Source organism: Pelobates fuscus, chromosome 10 (genome assembly GCF_036172605.1).
Source record: "Pelobates fuscus isolate aPelFus1 chromosome 10, aPelFus1.pri, whole genome shotgun sequence".
Classification (NCBI taxonomy): Eukaryota; Metazoa; Chordata; class Amphibia; order Anura; family Pelobatidae; genus Pelobates; species Pelobates fuscus.
The window spans coordinates 10,422,839-10,445,778 of NC_086326.1; the positions used below are offsets into that span (position 1 = coordinate 10,422,839).

The following is a 22,940-nucleotide window of genomic DNA, read 5'->3' on the forward strand; positions in this document are numbered from 1 at the left end:
AATAGGTGTAGGGGAAAGCTATGTTACATTCACAGATGCAGGTGTAGGTAGGTTACATTAATAGGTGTAGGGGAAGCTAGGTTACATTCACAGATGCAGGGGTAGGTAGGTTACATTAATAGGTGTAGGGGAAGCTAGGTTACATTCACAGATGCAGGGGTAGGTAGGTTGCATTAATAGGTGTAGGGGAAGCTAGGTTACATTCACAGATGCAGGGGTAGGTTACATTAATATGTGTAGGGGGAGCTAGGTTACATTCACAGATGCAGGGGTAGGTAGGTTACATTAATAGGTGTAGGGGAAGCTAGGTTACATTCACAGATGCAGGGGTAGGTAGGTTACATTAATAGGTGTAGGGGAAGCTAGGTTACATTCACAGATGCAGGGGTAGGTAGGTTACATTAATAGGTGTAGGGGCTAGGTTACATTCACAGATGCAGGGGTAGGTAGGTTACATTAATAGGTGTAGGGGCTAGGTTACATTCACAGATACAGGGGTCGGTAGGTTACATTAATAGGTGTAGGGGAAGCTATGTTACATTCACAGATGCAGGTGTAGGTAGGTTACATTAATAGGTGTAGGGGAAGCTAGGTTACATTCACAGATGCAGGGGTAGGTAGGTTACATTAATAGGTGTAGGGGAAGCTAGGTTACTTTGAAGGATTTCCCACAACCCGTTTGGTTGTTTCCACTCCCTGCTATTTTATTCACTGGATTATTTTGTTTATTTTTCGTTGTTCGGTAAAACGGAGACCACCCTGGGTATCAATTAGAAAATAGAACCTTGTGTAACTACACGAAAACCGCAAGTTAATTGAATGCTCCCAGGTGGCCGCCATTTCGTGCATACAAATGCATGTGGTGAGAACAATGGACGGCGGCCATCTTAACTCCCGAATGCGGCCAGCGGGACTTGGTCGTCGAGTGCCTGGAACTGTTTTGGGCATGGCACTCGCAGAAACACCCGGTCCCTATGGAAGTCCCATCCGAACTGTTGCCACTCACGGTAGAAGAACGGCGTTCGGGAGTTTCAAACAGACGAACCAGGGGAGCATTCTCCACGAATCATCTTTACTATATCTATGGCGGTTTTCGTGAAAATCCATCCGAACCGAGACCGGCTCTTTCTACCAATTCTCTGGAACTCTTGGTCGGATACAACCTCGTTGCGAGCCGGTCAAACTTCCACACGGTGCAGTTCGGAAAGTACCAAATGGATATTCATGAAATATAGATATGTTACTCACATTATCCTCAGCTACCCAGGGATATGTTTTTTCACAGATGCAGGGGTAGGTAGGTTACATTAATAGGTGTAGGGGAAGCTAGGTTACATTCACAGATGCAAGGGTAAACAGGTTACATTTAAGGTGAAAGAGCAGGCAAGTCACATTAACAGGAACATGGGCAGGTAGCTTACATTCAAGCAGGTTAGTTACATTCGAGGGACAGGGGGAATATCCTGAATAAAATATGGTTATTGAAGGCAAGGGCTTGAAAATTGATTTTTAACAGGTTTAGCATTCACTGAATTGATAACTACCAATTAGCACTGATCACATGGCATGCAGATATCACAGTGTGAAAACTCTTAGTGCCATCAGATATCAGATAATACTGCAATAACTCAAAAATGCATCCCTATTGAAACTATCTTTATAGCTAAAGATGTAATTTCATAGTTTTCAACCTCTCCCAGCATTCTGTGGTATTTTCAAGCAAGTCAGCAGTGTTAAAGGGACTCAGCAGAGCTAGGATGGACACAGCAGGTTTAAAGGGGCTCAGCAAGGTTAGGGTGGGCTCAGAGTTAGGATTGACATAGATTTACGATGGACACAGCAGGTTTAAAGGGGCTCAGCAAGGTTAGGGTGGGCTCTGAGTTAGGATTGACATAGATTTAGGATGGACACAGCAGGTTTAAAGGGGCTCAGCAAGGTTAGGGTGGGCTCAGAGTTAGGACTGACATAGATTTAGGATGGACACAGCAGGTTTAAAGGGGCTCAGCAAGGTTAGGGTGGGCTCAGAGTTAGGATAGGCACAGAGTTAGGACGGACTCAGCAGAGTTAGAATGGACACAGCAGGTTTAAAGGGACTCGGCAGGGTTCGGGTGGACTTGAAATTAAGATGGACTGGGGTTGTTCGATCAGACCCCATAATGCTAATTAACATTATGGATTTTTTAAATGTAATTAGGTAGCATTAGGTGTGACTCAGAACCATTATGTGTGAATCAGCAGGGTTTGGTGGGGGGACTCAGCAAAACTAGTTAAAACAAAGAAGCAATGGGTGGGCCACCAGTATTCATCACCATTTGGTGAAAGGTGAAACCCAGAATAGTAAGGATAGGAACATATTGAGATGGAATAGATGAGAGTTAGCAGGATTATGAAAATCAGCAAAGGATACTTAGCAGGAGTGGGATGAAATCAGCATGGGATACTTAGCAGGGGTAGAAATAAATCAGAAAATGATACTAATCAGGGGTTTAGAGGAATCAGCAAGGGATACTCAGCAGGGGTAGGTACAAATCAGCAAGGGATACTCAGCAGGAGTAGGTACAAATCAGCAAGGGATACTCAGCAGGGGTAGGTACAAATCAGCAAGGGATACTCAGCAGGGGTAGGAAGAAATCGGCATAGGATTCTCAGTAGGGCTTTAGAGCAGGGGTTCCCAACCCAGTCCTCAAGTACCCCCTACCGGTCCAGGATTTAGGGATTACCTTGTTGTGTCTAAAATGTTTTTTTGGTTTTTGTTTTCTAAAAACACCTTAGACACCACAGGGTAATCCCTAAATCCTGGAATGTTAGGGGGTACTTGAGGACTCAGCAAGGGATACTCAGCAGGGGTAGAACAGAAATCAGCAGGGGTAGGAATAATTCAGCAATGACTACTCAGCAGGGGTAGAAAGAAATCAGTAAGGGATACTCCGTAGGAGTCGGAAGAAATCAACATGGGATACTCAGCCGGGGTAGGAAGAAATCAGCAACGTCTACTTAGCAGGGGTAGGAAGAAATCAGCAAGGCTATTGCATGAGAATCATAATGAGATATTCAACATAGTTGCAAGGGAATCAGCATGAGGTACTCAGAAGTGGCAAAAGTCAATCAGCAATGGGTACTTGACAGCGGGTAGATGTTAGTCAGCATGGGATACTGGCAGTAGACCTATGGCATTGGGTACTAGAGGTGCTAGTCATCAGATAGGTGTTAGTCAGCTTTGGGTACTTGGCAGTGGGTAGGTGGGAATCAGCATGGGTGACTTCGCACTGGGTAGGGGGAAATCAGCATGGGTTACTTTGCAGTAGGTAGGTTGGAAACAGCATGGGTTATTTTGCAGTAGGTAGTTGGGACACAGCATGCTGTACACAGTAGTGGGTAGGTGGTAATCAGCACGGGTAACTCAATAGTGGGAAGGTGAGAATCAGCATGGGGTACTCTGCAGTGTGTAGGTGCTAGTCAGCATGGATTACTTGGCAGTGGGTAGATGGGAATCAGCAAGGGGTACTCCGCAGTGTGTAGGTGCTAGTCAGCATGGGGTACTCGGCAGTGGGTAGGTGGGAGTCAGCAAGGGGTACTACGCAGTGTGTAGGTGCTAGTCAGCATGGAGTACTCGGCAGTGGGTAGGTGGGAGTCAGCAAGGGGTACTACGCAGTGTGTAGGTGCTAGTCAGCATGGGGTACTCGGCAGTGGGTAGGTGTTAGCATAGGGTACTACACAGTGGGTTAGCATGGGGTACTCGGCAGTGAGTGTTAGTCAGAATGGGGTACTCGGCAGTGGGTAGGTGTTTGTCAGCATGAGGTACTCAGCAAAATTATGGGATATGATGGGACTCACCAGGGTATGATGGTAAGTAAGCGTTTTCCTGGGTGTTTCACCCATAACCAGAGACTGCCAAACAAAGAAACAGACAGCGAAGCTCAGTTAATGTTGGGACGGTGCAGTTCCAAGCCCTGCATGGCTGTAGCAAGGCTTAGATCCCCCCATACAGGGCTCTCAATGAGAGCCTCACACTGGGGGGCTAACACTGTGAGAGCAAAGAAACATCCGGTTGTCACTCGAGAGCTCACTGAATGCTGGAGACATCACCTGTCACTTGAGACATCCGTCTTGTCACATGGAGACCCAGGAATAACTTAGTGTCTCACTGTTTGACAGAGTGCTGCAGCATGTTACCGTGTAGAGATGGTAATTGTGTATTACAGTGTTATCACATGTTAATGTATTGCTGTTATTACATTTAACGGTGTTATTACATGTTATAATGTTATTGCTGTTATTACATGTTATGGTGTTATTACTGTTATTACACGTTACAGTGTTACTGCTTTGTTATTACATGTTAAAGTGTTATTGCTGTGTTATTACATGTTAAAGTGGTATTGCTGTGTTATTACATGTTACAAAGTTATTGCTGTTATTACATGTTACGGTGTTATTGCTGTGTTATTACATGTTACAATATTATTGCTGTTATTACATGTTACGGTGTTATTGCTGTTATTACATGTTACGGTGTTATTGCTGTGTTATTACATGTTACAATATTATTGCTGTTATTACATGTTACGGTGTTATTGCTGTTATTACATGTTACGGTGTTATTGCTGTTATTACATGTTACAATGTTATTGCTGTGTTATTACATGTTACAATATTATTGCTGTGTTATTACATGTTAAGGTGTTATTGCTGTTATTACATTTTACGGTGTTACTGCTGTTATTACATGTTACGGTGTTATTGCTGTGTTATTACATGGTATAGTGGTATTGCGGTGTTATTACATGTTACAGTATTATTGCGGTGTTATTACATGTTACGCTGTTATTGCGGTTATTACATGTTACAGTGTTATTGTTGTTATTACATGTTACAGTGTTATTGCTGTATTATTACATGTTACAGTGTTATTGCTGTTATCACATGTTACAATTTTATTGCTGTATTATTACATGTTATTACTGTTATTACATGTTACGTTGTTATTGCGGTTATTACATGTTACGGTATAATTGCTGTGTTATTACATGTTACAATATTATTGCTGTTTTATTAAATGTTACAGTGTTATTGCTGTTATTATATGCTACAGTGTTGTTGCTGTAATTACATGTTACGTTGTTATTGCTGTTATTACAAGTTACAGTGTTATTGCTGTGTTATTACATGTTACAATGTTATTGCTGTTATTACATGTTATAGTGTTATTGCTGTTATTACATGTTACAGTGTTATTGCTGTTATTACATGTTACGGTGTTATTGCTGTTATTACATGTTATAGTGTTATTGCTGTTATTACATGTTACAGTGTTATTGCTGTTATTACATGTTACGGTGTTATTGCTGTGTTATTACATGATACGGTGTTATTGCTGTTATTACATTTTATGGTGTTATAGCTGTGTTATTACATGTTACTGTGTTATTGCTGTGTTATTACATGTTACGGTGTTATTGCTGTTATTACATGTTATAATGTTATTGCTGTTAGTACATGTTACGGTGTTATTGCTGTGTTATTACATGTTACAATGTTATTGCTGTTAGTACATGTTACGGTGTTATTGCTGTTATTACATGTTACAATGTTATTGCTGTTAGTACATTTTACGGTGTTATTGCTATGTTATTACATGTTACGGTGTTATTGCTTTGTTATTACATGTTACGGTGTTATTACATGTTACAGTGTTATTGCTGTTATTACATGTTACGGTGTTATTACTTTGCTATTACATGTTACGGTGTTATTACATGTTACGGTGTTATTGCTCTTATTACATGTTACGGTGTTATTGCTTTGCTATTACATGTTACGGTGTTATTGCTTTGCTATTACATGTTACAATGTTATTGCTGTATTATTACATGTTATTGCTGTTATTACATGTTACATTGTTATTGCTGTGTTATTACATGTTACAATATTATTGCTGTTTTATTACATGTTACAGTGTTATTGCTGTTATTACATGCTACATTGTTTTTGCTGTAATTACATGTTACGGTGTTATTGCTGTTATTACATGTTACGGTGTTATTGCTGTGTTATTAAATGTTACAATGTTATTGCTGTTATTACATGTTACAGTGTTATTGCTGTTATCACATGTTACAGTGTTATTGCTGTTATTACATTTTATGGTGTTATAGCTGTGTTATCACATGTTACAGTGTTATTGCTGTTATTGCATGTTACTGTGTAATTGCTGTTATTACATGTTACAGTGTTATTGCTGTTATTACATGTTACGGTGTTATTGCTGTGTTATTACATGTTACAATATTATTGCTGTTATTACATGTTACTGTGTTATTGCTGTGTTATTACATGATACGGTGTTATTGCTGTTATTACATTTTACGGTGTTATAGCTGTGTTATTACATGTAACTGTGTTATTGCTGTGTTATTACATGTTACGGTGTTATTGCTGTTATTACATGTTACAGTGTTATTGCTGTTATTACATGTTACGGTGTTATTGCTGTGTTATTACATGTTACGGTGTTATTGCTGTGTTATTACATGTTACGGTGTTATTGCTGTTATTACATGTTACGGTGTTATTGCTGTGTTATTACATGTTACGGTGTTATTGCTGTTATTACATGTTACAATGTTATTGCTGTTATTACATTTTACAGTGTTTATTGCTATGTTATTAAATGTTACAGTGTTATTGCTGTTATTATATGCTACAGTGTTGTTGCTGTAATTACATGTTACGTTGTTATTGCTGTTATTACAAGTTACAGTGTTATTGCTGTGTTATTACATGTTACAATGTTATTGCTGTTATTACATGTTATAGTGTTATTGCTGTTATTACATGTTACAGTGTTATTGCTGTTATTACATGTTACGGTGTTATTGCTGTTATTACATGTTATAGTGTTATTGCTGTTATTACATGTTACAGTGTTATTGCTGTTATTACATGTTACGGTGTTATTGCTGTGTTATTACATGATACGGTGTTATTGCTGTTATTACATTTTATGGTGTTATAGCTGTGTTATTACATGTTACTGTGTTATTGCTGTGTTATTACATGTTACGGTGTTATTGCTGTTATTACATGTTATAATGTTATTGCTGTTAGTACATGTTACGGTGTTATTGCTGTGTTATTACATGTTACAATGTTATTGCTGTTAGTACATGTTACGGTGTTATTGCTGTTATTACATGTTACAATGTTATTGCTGTTAGTACATTTTACGGTGTTATTGCTATGTTATTACATGTTACGGTGTTATTGCTTTGTTATTACATGTTACGGTGTTATTACATGTTACAGTGTTATTGCTGTTATTACATGTTACGGTGTTATTACTTTGCTATTACATGTTACGGTGTTATTACATGTTACGGTGTTATTGCTCTTATTACATGTTACGGTGTTATTGCTTTGCTATTACATGTTACGGTGTTATTGCTTTGCTATTACATGTTACAATGTTATTGCTGTATTATTACATGTTATTGCTGTTATTACATGTTACATTGTTATTGCTGTGTTATTACATGTTACAATATTATTGCTGTTTTATTACATGTTACAGTGTTATTGCTGTTATTACATGCTACATTGTTTTTGCTGTAATTACATGTTACGGTGTTATTGCTGTTATTACATGTTACGGTGTTATTGCTGTGTTATTAAATGTTACAATGTTATTGCTGTTATTACATGTTACAGTGTTATTGCTGTTATCACATGTTACAGTGTTATTGCTGTTATTACATTTTATGGTGTTATAGCTGTGTTATCACATGTTACAGTGTTATTGCTGTTATTGCATGTTACTGTGTAATTGCTGTTATTACATGTTACAGTGTTATTGCTGTTATTACATGTTACGGTGTTATTGCTGTGTTATTACATGTTACAATATTATTGCTGTTATTACATGTTACTGTGTTATTGCTGTGTTATTACATGATACGGTGTTATTGCTGTTATTACATTTTACGGTGTTATAGCTGTGTTATTACATGTAACTGTGTTATTGCTGTGTTATTACATGTTACGGTGTTATTGCTGTTATTACATGTTACAGTGTTATTGCTGTTATTACATGTTACGGTGTTATTGCTGTGTTATTACATGTTACGGTGTTATTGCTGTGTTATTACATGTTACGGTGTTATTGCTGTTATTACATGTTACGGTGTTATTGCTGTGTTATTACATGTTACGGTGTTATTGCTGTTATTACATGTTACAATGTTATTGCTGTTATTACATTTTACAGTGTTTATTGCTATGTTATTACATGTTACGGTGTTATTGCTTTGTTATTACATGTTACGGTGTTATTGCTTTGTTATTACATGTTACGGTGTTATTGCTTTGTTATTACATGTTACGGTGTTATTACATGTTACAGTGTTATTTCGGTTATTACATGTTACGGTGTTATTGCTGTTATTACATGTTACGGTGTTATTACTTTGCTATTACATGTTACGGTGTTATTACATGTTACGGTGTTATTACATGTTACTGTGTTATTGCTGTTATTACATGTTACGGTGTTATTGCTGTTATTACATGTTACGGTGTTATTGCTGTTATTACATGTTACTGTGTTATTGCTGTTATCACATGTTACAGTGTTATTGCTGTTATTGCATGTTACTGTGTAATTGCTGTTATTACATGTTACAGTGTTATTGCTGTTATTACATGTTACGGTGTTATTGCTCTTATTACATGTTACGGTGTTATTGCTTTGCTATTACATGTTACAATGTTATTGATGTTCCATGCCGCACTGTATCATGGTCAGTAACTATAAATCGGCAGAACTGTGTATGGCGAGCAATTTGTTTTGTTGAAACATTGTTCCCAAATATAAACATTTTTTGGGATTGCCAAATTTCAGCCGTGTGACCAACAAAAAACTAGTTTGGGAAACAAATAAGATAAACCAACATTGCTACAAAATGTGCCAATCAATGCATCTCAAAATATATACATAATATTAATAATAATAATAGTATACAAATTATTGATTTTATAGTGATAGGAACATTTTCTACCATTTGGTTCACAGATCAAGTAAAAAAGCAACCAAAAGAGGGAAAACAGAAGGTAAGTAAATATAGATCATTTTTTACAGCTCCTCCTATAATGTGTCTATTGGTCACTTCTCTCTAGGACTGTTAATAAAATAAATATTTCGTGACTGTCTAATAGCCATGAATAAACTTTTATTCTTAACAGTCATTTCTATTTTTGGTGCCAAATCATGAATCAAACGGACTCGGCTCAGACATCATTTGGTTTGTGATTCGGGTAAAAAAAATTCTCGGAGTTTGGGAATTCCACCAAATCGACCCCGATTAAGAACAAATTGCAGTTCAGCACGAAACTAAAATCAGCTCTACAAATTAATTTTTCATGATCTGCCACTGTGTATTAAGGTATGTTGGTGTAAAGGAAATTAAGAAAAGGGAATTGCTGGGAAACCGAAGGGTATTTCACATTTTAACCTTAATAGCACATTTGGGAAATTTCACTGCCAGGTATTTTCGGCTTGTGTATTTTAGCATAAAATGAAAATTTCAGGTTTATAGCATAACCAAACAAACAAGAATTTCAAGATGACGAGGCCTCTCCAATATTTGAGCCCCGGTACGGTGCTGGCACGGAGAAGGAACCCAACCCCAGGAGCTGATCCCGTGGCAGACGTTTCCAGAGCTGGGCCTGAGGTGTTGGTCGCGGAGGCCCCTGGCAGGCGGTCCATGTCAGACGGTGTTGCTGGAGCAGGTCGGGGACGGGAGGCAGCACGTCTGCGTCTTTCAGGTCAGGCTGCGCCCCGTCGGATGATGGCTGGCAGGAAAGGTCGGATGCGCAGGACGGCGGGCTTCGCCGAGGCTGGGAGTGCCGCCAGGTCTGCGACCAACGTTGGAGACACCCCTGCTGCACTCGGCAGTTGGGCCTTGTATCCGTGGGAAGTTCAAGACGTGGGTGCCCAGGGGCATGGATGGGTAATGGGTAGTGGGGGTCCAGGCGTCAGGAAGGAGTCTGGTATGGCCCCGGCTGGGTATCGGTCAGCTGCGGTCTAGGACACTGTCACAAATGGGGCTAAGTCAGCAAGGGCGACGGCTGGTTCAGGCAGCCAGCCAGGGATAGGACATATCGGTTCTACAGCCAGGGAGGTGCCAGGCAGGCCTAACAGGCTTGAGAGGAGCCCTGATAGCGGGGATGTGACCCAAACGGGGCCTGGGGGTGCAGCATGGCCCGTGCGGGGGACAGGTGGGAGAGAAAGTGTACGGCTACATGGAGCCGGGCCAGTGGATAGGCCGGATTGGAGGAGTCATGCTGTCCGGGAGCACAGAGAGCGCCGCTCTAGTATGAGGGATAGCGGGTCACCAAGTATTCCAGGTCAGGCTACTTATCAGGAGTGTTGCAAGGATAGCACCAGGCGAAACAAGGATAGATGTCCACGGCGGATCGACGCAGCAGAGACAGGAGCCGTTCTGTAAGGCATTACAGCAGGGGGCGTTCAACTTCTTCCAAGGATAGGGCAAGGAGCAGGGCTTACAGGTCGCCTAGGTTGGCTTACCCCGTACGGCCAATCGGGTCAGGCGTTTTGAGGACAGGGAATGTGGTCGGCAACGTGGGGAGGATGGACGGGTTGGGGCTCCTATGAGCAGACTACCCAGGTTGTATTCTTCCCGCAGGTCAGCAACTCCTTCTCCTACGGTCCTGAGGCAGGACCCGGCGGCTGAAGGCAGAAGTTAGGATGCTACTCCTGAACCTCTCCAGGTGGATGGAAGGACTGCGGGCTTCTATGGCAGGGGGTTCTGGCGGTGAGTCTTCTTCTGCACTACACTCTGGGAATCTCTCGGATGGCTTGAGGTCCTTTCTTAACTCTTGGGCTGTCGTGGCGCATTTTAGTCAGGTGTGGGGTCCGCTGACAGGCCGGAGTGTGGTGGCATCAACTGGACTGTGGTGACTTCACTCGGGTCGGGGACATCGGCGGTGGTGCGGAGTTGTTAGGTGAGATCCCCGAGGTAGCCAGGCAGAATTTACACGTGTCATTCGCTGGGCATTTGGGTTGTCATCTAAAATCGGACATGAAGAAGAAGATTTGGCGGGGTGAATTCCTCAAGATCTTCTCGCTTCTTCCTTTGGATGAATATACACTAGCACTTTTCTCTTTTTGTATTATTGTGTACCATTTTACCAGGGTATATTGCTGGTGCTGCTGTTTATATCCATCGTCTATTTTAAAAAAATTTGCGCCAATTTATCTAACTTGCATACTGTCTTCCTTTGGATGAATATATTGATCTGAAGGAGGAAGATAAGATAGATGCCAAGAAAGAGGAGGAGGAAAAAAGAGACAAAGGTGCTGGAAGATAACTATGTCTTTTGGGAATTGGCTACGGACATTCTGCATTTTGGCTAGTGTCTTGGGCGAGAAGTTTCCCAAGCGGTGTTCTCAGTTTTTCTGCTATTTGGACAGGATCTGGGAAGCTTATCGCACTTATGGGGGCTTGGCTTGGTGGAAGTACCACAAGCAGTTCCGTCAAAGGTTGTCGGCTAATCCGGGGATGCGGTGGGACCAGATGGAGCTACCTCAATGGATGAAACTAATGATGGCTCAGAGAGCTGCCCCCTTTCAGGGTGGGGCCGGCGCAGGATCAACCTCCTCTTCGTCGGCCAGTCAAAAGAAAGGGTTCTGTTGGATGTTTACTGAAGGTCAATGCAAGCCTCATGTAAGTTTAAGAACTAATGTTCGGGTTACGGGGGTGCTTCAAGCGTGGCCGGGGGTGCGGTGGCGCCATCCACTTCCACGCCATCCACTTCCACTCGGGGCAACCTCGGTGAAGGTCGGTGCGATATTGCCATTGCGTTACGGTAACCAGGGTGACGCACAGTTCTCGTTAGACGGGTTTTCAAAGGGGTTTTGTATGCCTTTCAAGGAACGGGTTTTGGGTCGATTGTGTGACAACTTGAAATCTGTTACGGAGCATCCGGAGGCGGTTTGGGATAAACTGGCTAAGGAGGTTCAACTGGGTAGGATGACGGGGCCGTTCTCACAAACTCCGTTGGCAGACTTACGGATTTCGCCTTTGGGCGTGGTGCCTAAAAAAAAGAACCGGGTAAGTTTAGCCTGATCCATCATTTGTCATATCCGAAAGATTCTTTGGTGAATGATTACCTTGATGAGGCACTGTGTTCTGTCTCCTACGCATCATTTGACCAGGCGGTTGAGTTGGTTTCGGAAGGCAGGACGCGGAGCTTTGATGGCGAAGGCTGATGTGGAGTCGGCTTTTTAATTACTGCCAATCCATCCGGATTGTCACCATCTGTTAGGTTGCATGTTCTATGAGGCCTATTTTGTGGACCTTTGCTTGCCTATGGGCTGCTCCATTTCAAGTTCCTACTTCGAAAAGTTTAGTTCCTTTTTGGAGTGGGTGGTGAAGGAGGACTCGGGTGGGGGTTCCTTAGTGCATCTCGATGACTTCTTGTGTGTGGGCACTTCTGGGTCGGACCGTTGTGGCCATACCTTGCGGTCTTTTGAATGAGTGGATTCGTCTGGGGTACCCCTGGTAGCCGACAAGACGGTGTGCCCTACCACTTGTCTCAGTTTTCTTGGGTTGGAGATTGATTCGGTGGCGGGGGAATGTCAGCTGCCTAGGGATAAGTTGATTGTGTGCATTCTTTGATAGGCAGTCTGAATTTTGCGTTTAGGGTAATTCCCATGGGGAGAGTCTTTAGCTATTTTTTGGCGAGGGCAACTTGTGTGGTCCAGTCTCCGCATCACTTGGTCAGGGTCTCAGGGGCCATGAAGGCGGATTTGAGTTGTTCACAGATGCTTCGGGGAGCATAGGTTTTGGGGCATATTTGGCGGACAGGTGGTGCGCTGCTCAGTGGAAAGCAAGTCCTCTTAGCCGTAATTTGGCGTTTCTTGAGTTGTTCCCGTTGGTGGTGGCAGGTGTTGCAGGACAGGAAGGATATCTTTTTTACGGACAATATGTCGGTGGTTCATTCTGTTAACCGCTTATCCGCATCTTCGGTCCCAGTGGTACGCTTATTACAGCGATTTTTATTGTTTTGTATGTCTTTTAATATTGCTTTTCGGGCGCGTCATGTGCCTGGTTTGTTAAACGTGGTGGCTGATTCCTTGTCTCGTTCATAGAGGGAGAGGTTTCAGATGGCGGCTCCAGGGGCGCGAAAGGAAGGACAGGCCTGTCCGGAGGAGATGTGGCGGTTCGGGACGGCATGCTTAGAGGATTCATAAGTAAGAGTTATGCCTTGTCACTGATTCTGTTTTCATTTTAGGTTGGGTGGCCTGGTTGGTGGGCCACTCTTACATCTACTGGGCGCTGAAGAGAGCCATAGTTCGGAAATAAGGAGTGCAGCTGGGCTTTCCTCTGGCATTGGTGACACTGGAGTGGTTTGGTTTTCGGGGTTTTGGTTGGCAAGGCATTAGTGGGGAAATTTTCCGAAGGGTGGCAAGGGGCACCGTTCCGGATGAACTGTTAATTTACGCTGGAGGCAATGATCTGGGCATTGTCCCAAAGAAAGAATTGGCCAGATGGATGTGCACCGGCTATGGGAGCTGACTCCAGGTGTGGTGGTGGCGTGGTCCAAGATGGTTCCTCGGTTACACTGGCGACATGCCAAGAAACCGGCCGCGATGGCTCGGTGCCGGGGACAAATCAATAAAATCATGGCGGTCTTTATTAGGCAGATAGGTGGAGTGGCAGTGAGGCACGGGGAATTGGAAGGCATAGTTTCTGGGTACTTCAGGAGGGATGGTGTACATCTGTCGGATGTGGGGTATTTTTTTTTGGGCCTTCAGGAGGGCTTTCAACAGGCCCTGTTTAGGTGTGGTAGGGGGCGCTCAGGAGTCAAGTCCTGAGCTGTACCAGGGAATGGCCAGGTTAAATCGGGGGGTAGATGGAGGAGGAAGTGGGCATCCAGAGTTTTAGAGTGGATTAGGCAGTGTTGGTTCGAGCCTGTCGGTGGCTCCGAACCTGGGGATGCAGCGGTGTCATTAATCTGGTGGAAATGTGGTCATATTGGACGGCCAGTATCTGTGTTTAATATGTTAATTAGTTTGTTATTTATTGTCATTATTGTGGGGTCATTGCCAGTGGTATGTTATGTATATATGGGGGATGTTGGCTTTAATAATATTTGTTGGCAATGACCCTATTTGTTATTCCTTAATTAATAATTAATAAAGCTGTGGACTAATATTTCCAAAAGTATAACCTGTGTCCGTGTCTTAATGGGGTTTGGGGTAAGGTTAGCGCATATGTCGTAAATCCGACTGTGTGCCTGTCATGTTAAAATATGCGAACTAGAAACATATCTAACTGGAAGAATTTTACACAGCAGCATCATACAACTTGAGGAGCGAATACAGAGCGTCAGTGAATGGGGAGGTTACGTCAGGCTCTGCAACAGTGACAGCAGTTAAGGTAATATTTCAATCAGTGAACAGAGAGACTATCCGTGGGAAGCCAGGAAAACGATGTCACACAGGAATTCTCCCAGCTAATGGGTGACATAATTTCACTCCTTCCCACGGAAACACACTGTACCCATATACATGGGATAAAATATTAACAAAAACATATAACGAGACAGAGACATTAGGCTCACAGGCTGCAACACAACAATATAAATATGCAAGAAACAAACAAGTCATGTGACAATATCAAGCAATATATAGACATTTCCTGGGACAATACACAGCAATATACAGACAGGTCCTGCCACATTATAAGTCCAGCAACAATGTACATCAATAAAGAGACAAGTCTTGCGACAATATTCAGCAATATACAGACAGGTCCTTCCACAATATACAGACAAGTGCAGCAACAATGTACAGCATTAAAGAAACAAGTCCTGCGACAATACACTGCAATATACAGACACTTTCTGTGACAATACAAAGCAATATACAGATATGTCCTGTGACAATATACAGCAATATACAGACACGTTCTGTGACAATAGACAACAATATACAGACATGTCCTGTGACAATATACAGCAAAATACAGGCAAGTTCTGTGACACTGTACAACAATATACAGACATGACCTGTGACAATATACAGCAATATACAGACACATTCTGTGACAATATACAGCAATATACAGACACGTCCTTTGACAATATACAACAATATACAGACAGGTCCTTCCACAATATACAGACAAGTCCAGCAACAATGTACAGCATTAAAGAAACAAGTCCTGCGACAATACACTGCAATATACAGACACTTTCTGTGACAATACAAAGCAATATACAGATATGTCCTGTGACAATATACAGCAATATACAGACACGTTCTGTGACAATATACAACATTATACAGATACGTCCTGTGACAATATACAACAACATACAGACACGTCATGTGACAATATACAGAAATATAAAAACACGTTCTGTGACAATATACAGCAATATACAGACATGTCCTGCGACAATATACAGCAAGATACAGACAGTTCCTGTCACAATACACAGCAATATACAGACAAGTCCGGTGACAATATACAGCAATAGAGAGACACATTCTGTGACAATATACAACAATATACAGACACGTCCTGTGACAATATACAACATTATACAGATACGTCCTGTGACAATATACAACAACATACAGACACGTCATGTGACAATATACAGAAATATAAAAACACGTTCTGTGACAATATACAGCAATATACAGACATGTCCTGCGACAATATACAGCAAGATACAGACAGTTCCTGTCACAATACACAGCAATACACAGACAAGTCCGGTGACAATATACAGCAATAGAGAGATACGTCCCGCCACAAAATACAGCAACACACAGACACGTGATGTGACGATATACAGTAACATACCGACACGTCCTGTGACAATATACAGCAACACACAGACACGTCCTGTGACAATATACAGCAACACACAGACACGTCCTGTGACAATATACAGCAACATACAGAAAAGCAGTTTGGCTAAATAAAACAGCAGTTTAAATGTATGTGTGTGTGTGTGTGTGTGTGTGTATGTATGTATACTATATATAGCAGTAGTATGTGTATGTAAGTGGGTGTATTTTTAGAAATAGATGTGAGTGTAATGCAAGTGTAGTTTATGCAAGTGTAGTAGTGTGTGTAGCCGTGTGCTTGTAGTAGTGTTTGTGTGTAGCAGTTGCTGTAGAGTGTGTGTGTTTAGCCTTGTATGTGCATGTAGCAGCATGTTCCTTTAGCAATGAATATTTCTGCATGTGTGTAACATAGTCTGTGTGCAGCAGAGTGTGTGTAGCACATTTTGTGCATATTTGTAGCACTGTGTATGTATTTATCAGTGTGATTGTGTGTATGTTGAACAAAGTATATCTGTGAGTGTGTATCTCAGTCTGGTATCCAGGGTATCTCTGGGAGGGTGTGTCAGTGTTTCTCTCTGAGTGTGTGTTGGAGCATCTCTGGGAAGGCGTGTCAGTGTTTCTCTCTGAGTGTGTATCTCAATCTGGTATCCAGAGTGTGTGTCATGGTATCTCTGGGAGGGTTTGTCTGTGTTTCTCTCTGAGTGTGTGCTGGAGTATCTCTGGGAGTGTGATCTATGTCTGGTATCCAGAGTGTGTGTCAGGGTAGCTACAGGAGTGTATATCTCTGTGTAGTATTCTCAGTGTGTGTTGCGTTATCTCTGTCAGTGAATGTGTCAGAGTATGTTTGCCAGTGTCTATGTCTGTCTGGTATCCTGAGTGTGTGTATCTCTGTTTGGCATCCTGAGTATGTGTCGAGGTATCTCTGGGAGTGTATATCTGGTCTGGTTTTAGGAGTGTGTGTCGGGGTATCTTAGTGAATGTGTGTTAGAGTTTACCTTGCGGTATCTCTGGGATTGTGAATCTTTGTCTGGTATCCAGAGTATCTCTGTCTGGTATCAGGAGTGTGTGCCGGGGTATCTCTATATGTGTGTATCTCTATTTAGCATCCTGAGTATGTGTCGAGGTATCTCTGGGATTGTGAATCTCTGTCTGGTATCCAGAGTGTGTCAGAGTATCTCTGTGAGTGTGGGTCAGGTTATCTCTGGGAGTTTGTAGCTGTGTCTGATATCCAGAGTGTGTCAGGGTATCTCTGTGAGTATGGGTCAGGTTATATGTGTGAGTGTGTATCTCTGTCTGGTACCCAGAGTGTGTGTTGGGGTATTTCTGTGAGTGTGTATGTCTGTCTGGTATTTTGAGTGTGTCAGGGTATTTCTGTGAGTGTGTGTCTGGGTATCTCTGTGATGTGTTTTTCTGTTCGGTATCCTGCGTGTGTTGGAGAGACCCTGCATGTAGTTTTGTAAAGAACAACAAAACGTCTGATGACGGCTTAGGGTGTGTGGGATGGGGTAAAAGAGGTTAAAATACATAATTGGGTAAAGCTGGGAATTGACAAAAAAGGCAGATAACAAACACATGGGGTTCAAAATAAAGACATGGGGTTGGGGGGGTTACAGAATCACATGGGGTTTAAAAGATGCATATTCTGGAATAAAGACACACATTGTGTGTAAAGGGGATATGGCACTAAGGGGTGATTAGAAGATGCACACAAAATTGTAAGTGGGGGGTTCACTTAAATCGATGCATAGACACTGCTCTGTGTTTACTGACACACATTGCTCTGCATACAATGTTCACACGCTGATTCCTGTGTATACTGTATATAGGGTTAATAAAATTAGCTGCTCTGAACATACAGCATATCTCACTTCAAATTAGTATACAAAATTATCAGAAAACTGTTGTTTTTCTCTCTCAGAGATGTTGTGCATTAACCTTGTTTGGTAATAATTGCCCCCCTGCATGCACAGTGAATTCCTCAGGCAGGCAATGGGTTAAAAGGCTGGCAAGGAGCCCAGTTTGCTGCACACAATAGGCGTTAATCCCTGGAATGATAGCAGGCAAATTCCAATGGGTTTTTAAGTATTTAGCCCTGAGCATGCTGGGAATGTGACAATATGTAGAAGTGATTTACAGTACATATAAGACAGCAATTAACACAATAAATCACAACCACTTAGGAAATTTAGATAAAACCTTAACGCACAAAGATAATGTAAAATAACTGTGACAAATGTAGAATCTGACATAAGCAACTGGAAATGGGGAACAAGCTCAGATTTATTACCCAAACCATTTTACTACCCCCAAACTGCTCCATATTCACGTCAATGGCTCAGACTATCCCTACATCTTATGGAATAACCGTAATGGATCATCTACTGACAGGTTCTATCATACCGTAACTATTACCCTAATACAAATACAGCACTATAATTATGATTACTGTAATGAGTATACTACCGTACCCTGTATTATCACAGCACCAGGCCAGCACAGTACCCCCCTGTAATAATTGCTATCACTGTATAGAGCATGTGATGGACCGCCTGGCACCCCGGCCGGGTACCTCCATCAATCACTGCTTCCTAGTACAGGAACACCATAGCCAGGTGGGAGTACGGACAGAAGATAGACGTAAGTCTTCAGCAGAGCGTAAGGGCTTAGACGAGACATACTTGTTTATTAGGGAGGATATATAGGTGGGAGCAGCATTATGTAGAGACTTGAAAGCAAGAACCAGAATTTTAAATTGAGCTCTATATCTTACAGAAAGCCAATGTAGGGACTGACAGAAGGGTGAAGCGTGGGCAGTGTGGGTGGACAGGAAGACAAGTCTAGCCGCCGCATTCATTATGGACTGTAACGGGAGCACGTAAGACCACTGAGTAGCGGATTACAGTAGATATAAATACACAATCACATTGGATCTCACGTCCAGGACACGCCCAAAGAAAATAGAATAATCCCTCCTCTGCCTGAGAGATAATTAGATCAGGAACTGTACAAATCTAAACCAATTATCTCCAAGCACAAAAAAAACTAATTTTTACAAACACCCCAAAAGTACTTTAAAACACACAAAATCCCCACAAAAGTTACATACCCTGATGGCCCTGATCTAGGTGACCAAAAATCACCCAGATCAGTTCAGGGGTTCAGGAATTTCCTGGAAGTCTTAAATTTGACTGACCGCACGCATGGTCCCATGCCCAAAACAGTTCCAGAGAATCAGGGCTTGCAATCGGTCTTGTACGGTAGTTTAAAAACGAACAAACTACCGAACAGAGTCAGAGTTCTTACCCTGGAGCTTGTTCCCCTTGTTCGTGGGAACGTTTCGACCAGAGCTTTTCTAAGTGTTATAGAACCAAACGCAGGTGATCATGGAAGTCCAGCGGTGTTCGAGAGTTTTAGTGTCCGAAAATAGTTCCATGAACTCGACGACAAAACACCCCTGCCTGCGTACGTGCGAACAAGATGGCCTCCACCTCGCGGTCGTTCATAGGAAATGCGCCCACCTAGACGAACACTTAGAACACTGCGGTGGAAATTGCTACAAAGTGTCAATTAGGCTTAACAAGTTCCAGGGTGGTCTCCGGTTCGTGCGGCTGTTTGGTACCCGAACCTTATAGTTGAAATACACAAACCAAGTCTGTTCACATAGTGTTTTAAAAGGGCCCATAGTCTTTTGGTAAGGGGCTGGCCAGCAGGCCCCTCCAAACACCCGTGACGAGGTTCAGTTCGTCACAGAGTATACTACCGAAATCCTGTATTATTACAGCACCAGGCCAGTAGTGTACTCCTGCAATAATTACCATTACTGTATAGAGTATACTACCGAACCCTGCATTATTACAGCACTAGGCCAGCACTGTACCCCCCTTTAATAATTACTATCATTATATGGAGTACACTACCGAATCCTGAATTTTTACAGCACCAGGCCAGCACTGTACCCCTTCTGTTATAATTACTATTACTGTACACTACCGAACTCTGTATTATTACAGCACCAGGCCAGAACTGTACCTCTGCTGTAATAATAACTATCACTGTATGGGGTACACTACAGAACCCTGTGTTATTAAAGCATGAGGCCAGCACTGTACCCCCCTGTAATAATTACTATCATTATATGGAGGACACTACCGTAACCAGCATTATTACAGCACCAGGCCAGCACTGTTCCCCCTCTGTAACAATTACTATCATTATATGTTGTACACTACCGTACCCTGCATTATTACAGCACCAGGCCAGCACTGTACCCCCCTGTAATAATAACTAACACTGTATGGGGTACACTACCGAACCCTGCATTATTACAGCACCAGGCCAGCGCTGTATCCCCCTGTAATAATAACTAACACTGTATGGGGTACACTACCGAACCCTGCATTATTACAGCACCAGGCCAGCGCTGTATCCCCTGTAATAATTACTATCACTGTATGGGGTACACTACCGAACCCTGCATTATTACAGCACCAGGCCAGCACTGTACCCCCCTGTAATAATAACTAACACTGTATGGGGTACACTACCGAACCCTGCATTATTACAGCACCAGGCCAGCGCTGTATCCCCTGTAATAATTACTATCACTGTATGGAGTACACTACCGTACCCTGCATTATTACAGAACCAGGCCAGCACTGTAACCCCCTCCCCCGCTGTAATAATTGCTATCAATATTTGAAGTATACTACCATACCCCGCATTATTACAGAACCAGGCCAACACTGTAACCCCCCCCGCTGTAATAATTAATATCAATATTTGAAGTATACTACCGTACTCTGCATTATTACAGCACCAGGCCAGCACTGTACCCCCGCTGTAATAATTACCATCAATATTTGAAGTATACTACTGTGCCCTGCATTATTACAGCACCAGGCCAGCACTTTACCCCCTGCTGTAATAATTACTATCAATATTTGAAGTATACTACCATACCCTGCATTATTACAGCACCAGACCAGCACTGTACGCCCTGCTGTAATAATTACCATCGATATTTGAAGTATACTACTGTGCTCTGCATTATTACAGCACCAGGCCAGCACTGTACCCCTTGCTGTAATAATTACCATCAATATTTGAAGTATACTACCATGCCCTGCATTATTACAGCACCAGGCCAGCACTTTACCCCCGGCTGTAATAATTACTATCAATATTTGAAGTATACTACTGTGCCCTGTATTATTACAGAACCAGGCCAACACTGTAACCCCCCCCCCCCCGCTGTAATAATTAATATCAATATTTGAAGTATACTACCGTACTCTGCATTATTACAGCACCAGGCCAGCACTGTACCCCCGCTGTAATAATTACCATCAATATTTGAAGTATACTACTGTGCCCTGCATTATTACAGCACCAGGCCAGCACTTTACCCCCTGCTGTAATAATTACTATCAATATTTGAAGTATACTACCATACCCTGCATTATTACAGCACCAGACCAGCACTGTACGCCCTGCTGTAATAATTACCATCGATATTTGAAGTATACTACTGTGCTCTGCATTATTACAGCACCAGGCCAGCACTGTACCCCTTGCTGTAATAATTACCATCAATATTTGAAGTATACTACCATGCCCTGCATTATTACAGCACCAGGCCAGCACTTTACCCCCGGCTGTAATAATTACTATCAATATTTGAAGTATACTACTGTGCCCTGTATTATTACAGCACCAGGCCAGCACTGTACCCCCCTCCCCCCCGCTGTAATAATTACCATCAATATTTGAAGTATACTACCGTGCCCTGCATTATTACAGCACCAGGCCAGCACTGTAACCCCCCCGCTGTAATAATTACCATCAATATTTGAAGTATACTACCGAACCCTGCATTATTACAGAACCAGGCCAACACTGTAACCCCCCCTCCCTCCCCCGCTGTAATAATTACCATCAATATTTGAAGTATACTACCGTGCCCTGCATTATTACAGCACCAGGCCAGCACTGTACCCCCTGCTGTAATAATTACCATCAATATTTGAAGTATACTACTGTGCCCTGCATTATTACAGCACCAGGCCAGCACTGTACCCCCTGCTGTAATAATTACCATCAATATTTAAAGTATACTACCGTGCCCTGCATTATTACAGCACCAGGCCAGCACTGTATTTGTACATCATTATCCAACTTTTCAAAACAGTGTGACTTCTGTGTCTTTAGCAGCTGGAAAGGGTATCACATGATTAAACATTAACATATTAAAATTTATCAACATTTCTGATGCACAATATAACTTCATTTTCTGTGGTAATGATAAGCTTTTCCCAAGGGCTTCTGGGAGTTGTAGTTCACTGTAATCTAACCAACACATTAGATCTACCAAGTGTGAGCGCCAATTTAAGACCTCAGGTCTTGGTTGCATTGCAGACATACCGTTCACTCTAAACTGGTTATTTCAAACATGACTTTTTTCTGCACACACATAATTGTAGAGCGATAGGGCATAGACATAGCTAGTATTTTTGTGTTGAATACTTACGCCACCTACTGGCATGCTCTTAATAATGCAGGAAATTCTTTTAATTGTTCATTGGGATGTAGAAGAATACATCTAATGAAAAGGAGCACACATTTAATGAACAAAGATTTCTTATGTCACTAACAAATCATTTAAATCTTATTCACATGTTAAAGCTGCACGCACTTCATTTCACTAATCTCTAGGCACTCGAAGGTCTTGATAGGTGAACAGAGTCAATTTAGTAAAGTGCACACGAGTTATATTAACCTACTGAGTCGGTGGACAAACTGAAAGTGTTAATAAGGGGATACATAGTAGCATGTTTAAAGAACATTTGTCATTGAATTTGTACTCTTTTAAATGTTTACTACATTTAATTAAACTTAATAATTTTATTTTTAATATAAAGCGTATTTATTCACTCTGAGAAAATGTCAAATTTTATCTGGCTGAGCGACCATGTTTGGTCAAAATATATCTTTATCTGACAAACTGCTGATTAACCTGACTATGTTAGCTGAATCTGCTGTGAACCTGCAGCAGCGGGCA

The 22,940-nt window shown here is 42.0% G+C and overlaps 1 protein-coding gene across 1 annotated transcript in view; it reads right to left on the reverse strand.

Annotated features, from left to right (window-relative positions):
- The window catches only part of CLCN1 (chloride voltage-gated channel 1), a 123,521-nt gene extending 119,522 nt beyond the window's left edge, over positions 1 to 3,999 (reverse strand). The window contains exon 1 of the mRNA XM_063434836.1: positions 3,835 to 3,999. Within this exon, the coding sequence (XP_063290906.1) occupies positions 3,835 to 3,879 (45 nt within the window). The 5' untranslated portion in view covers positions 3,880 to 3,999. The remainder of the gene's footprint in view (positions 1 to 3,834) is intronic.
- Between the last annotated feature and the right edge of the window lie 18,941 nt (positions 4,000 to 22,940).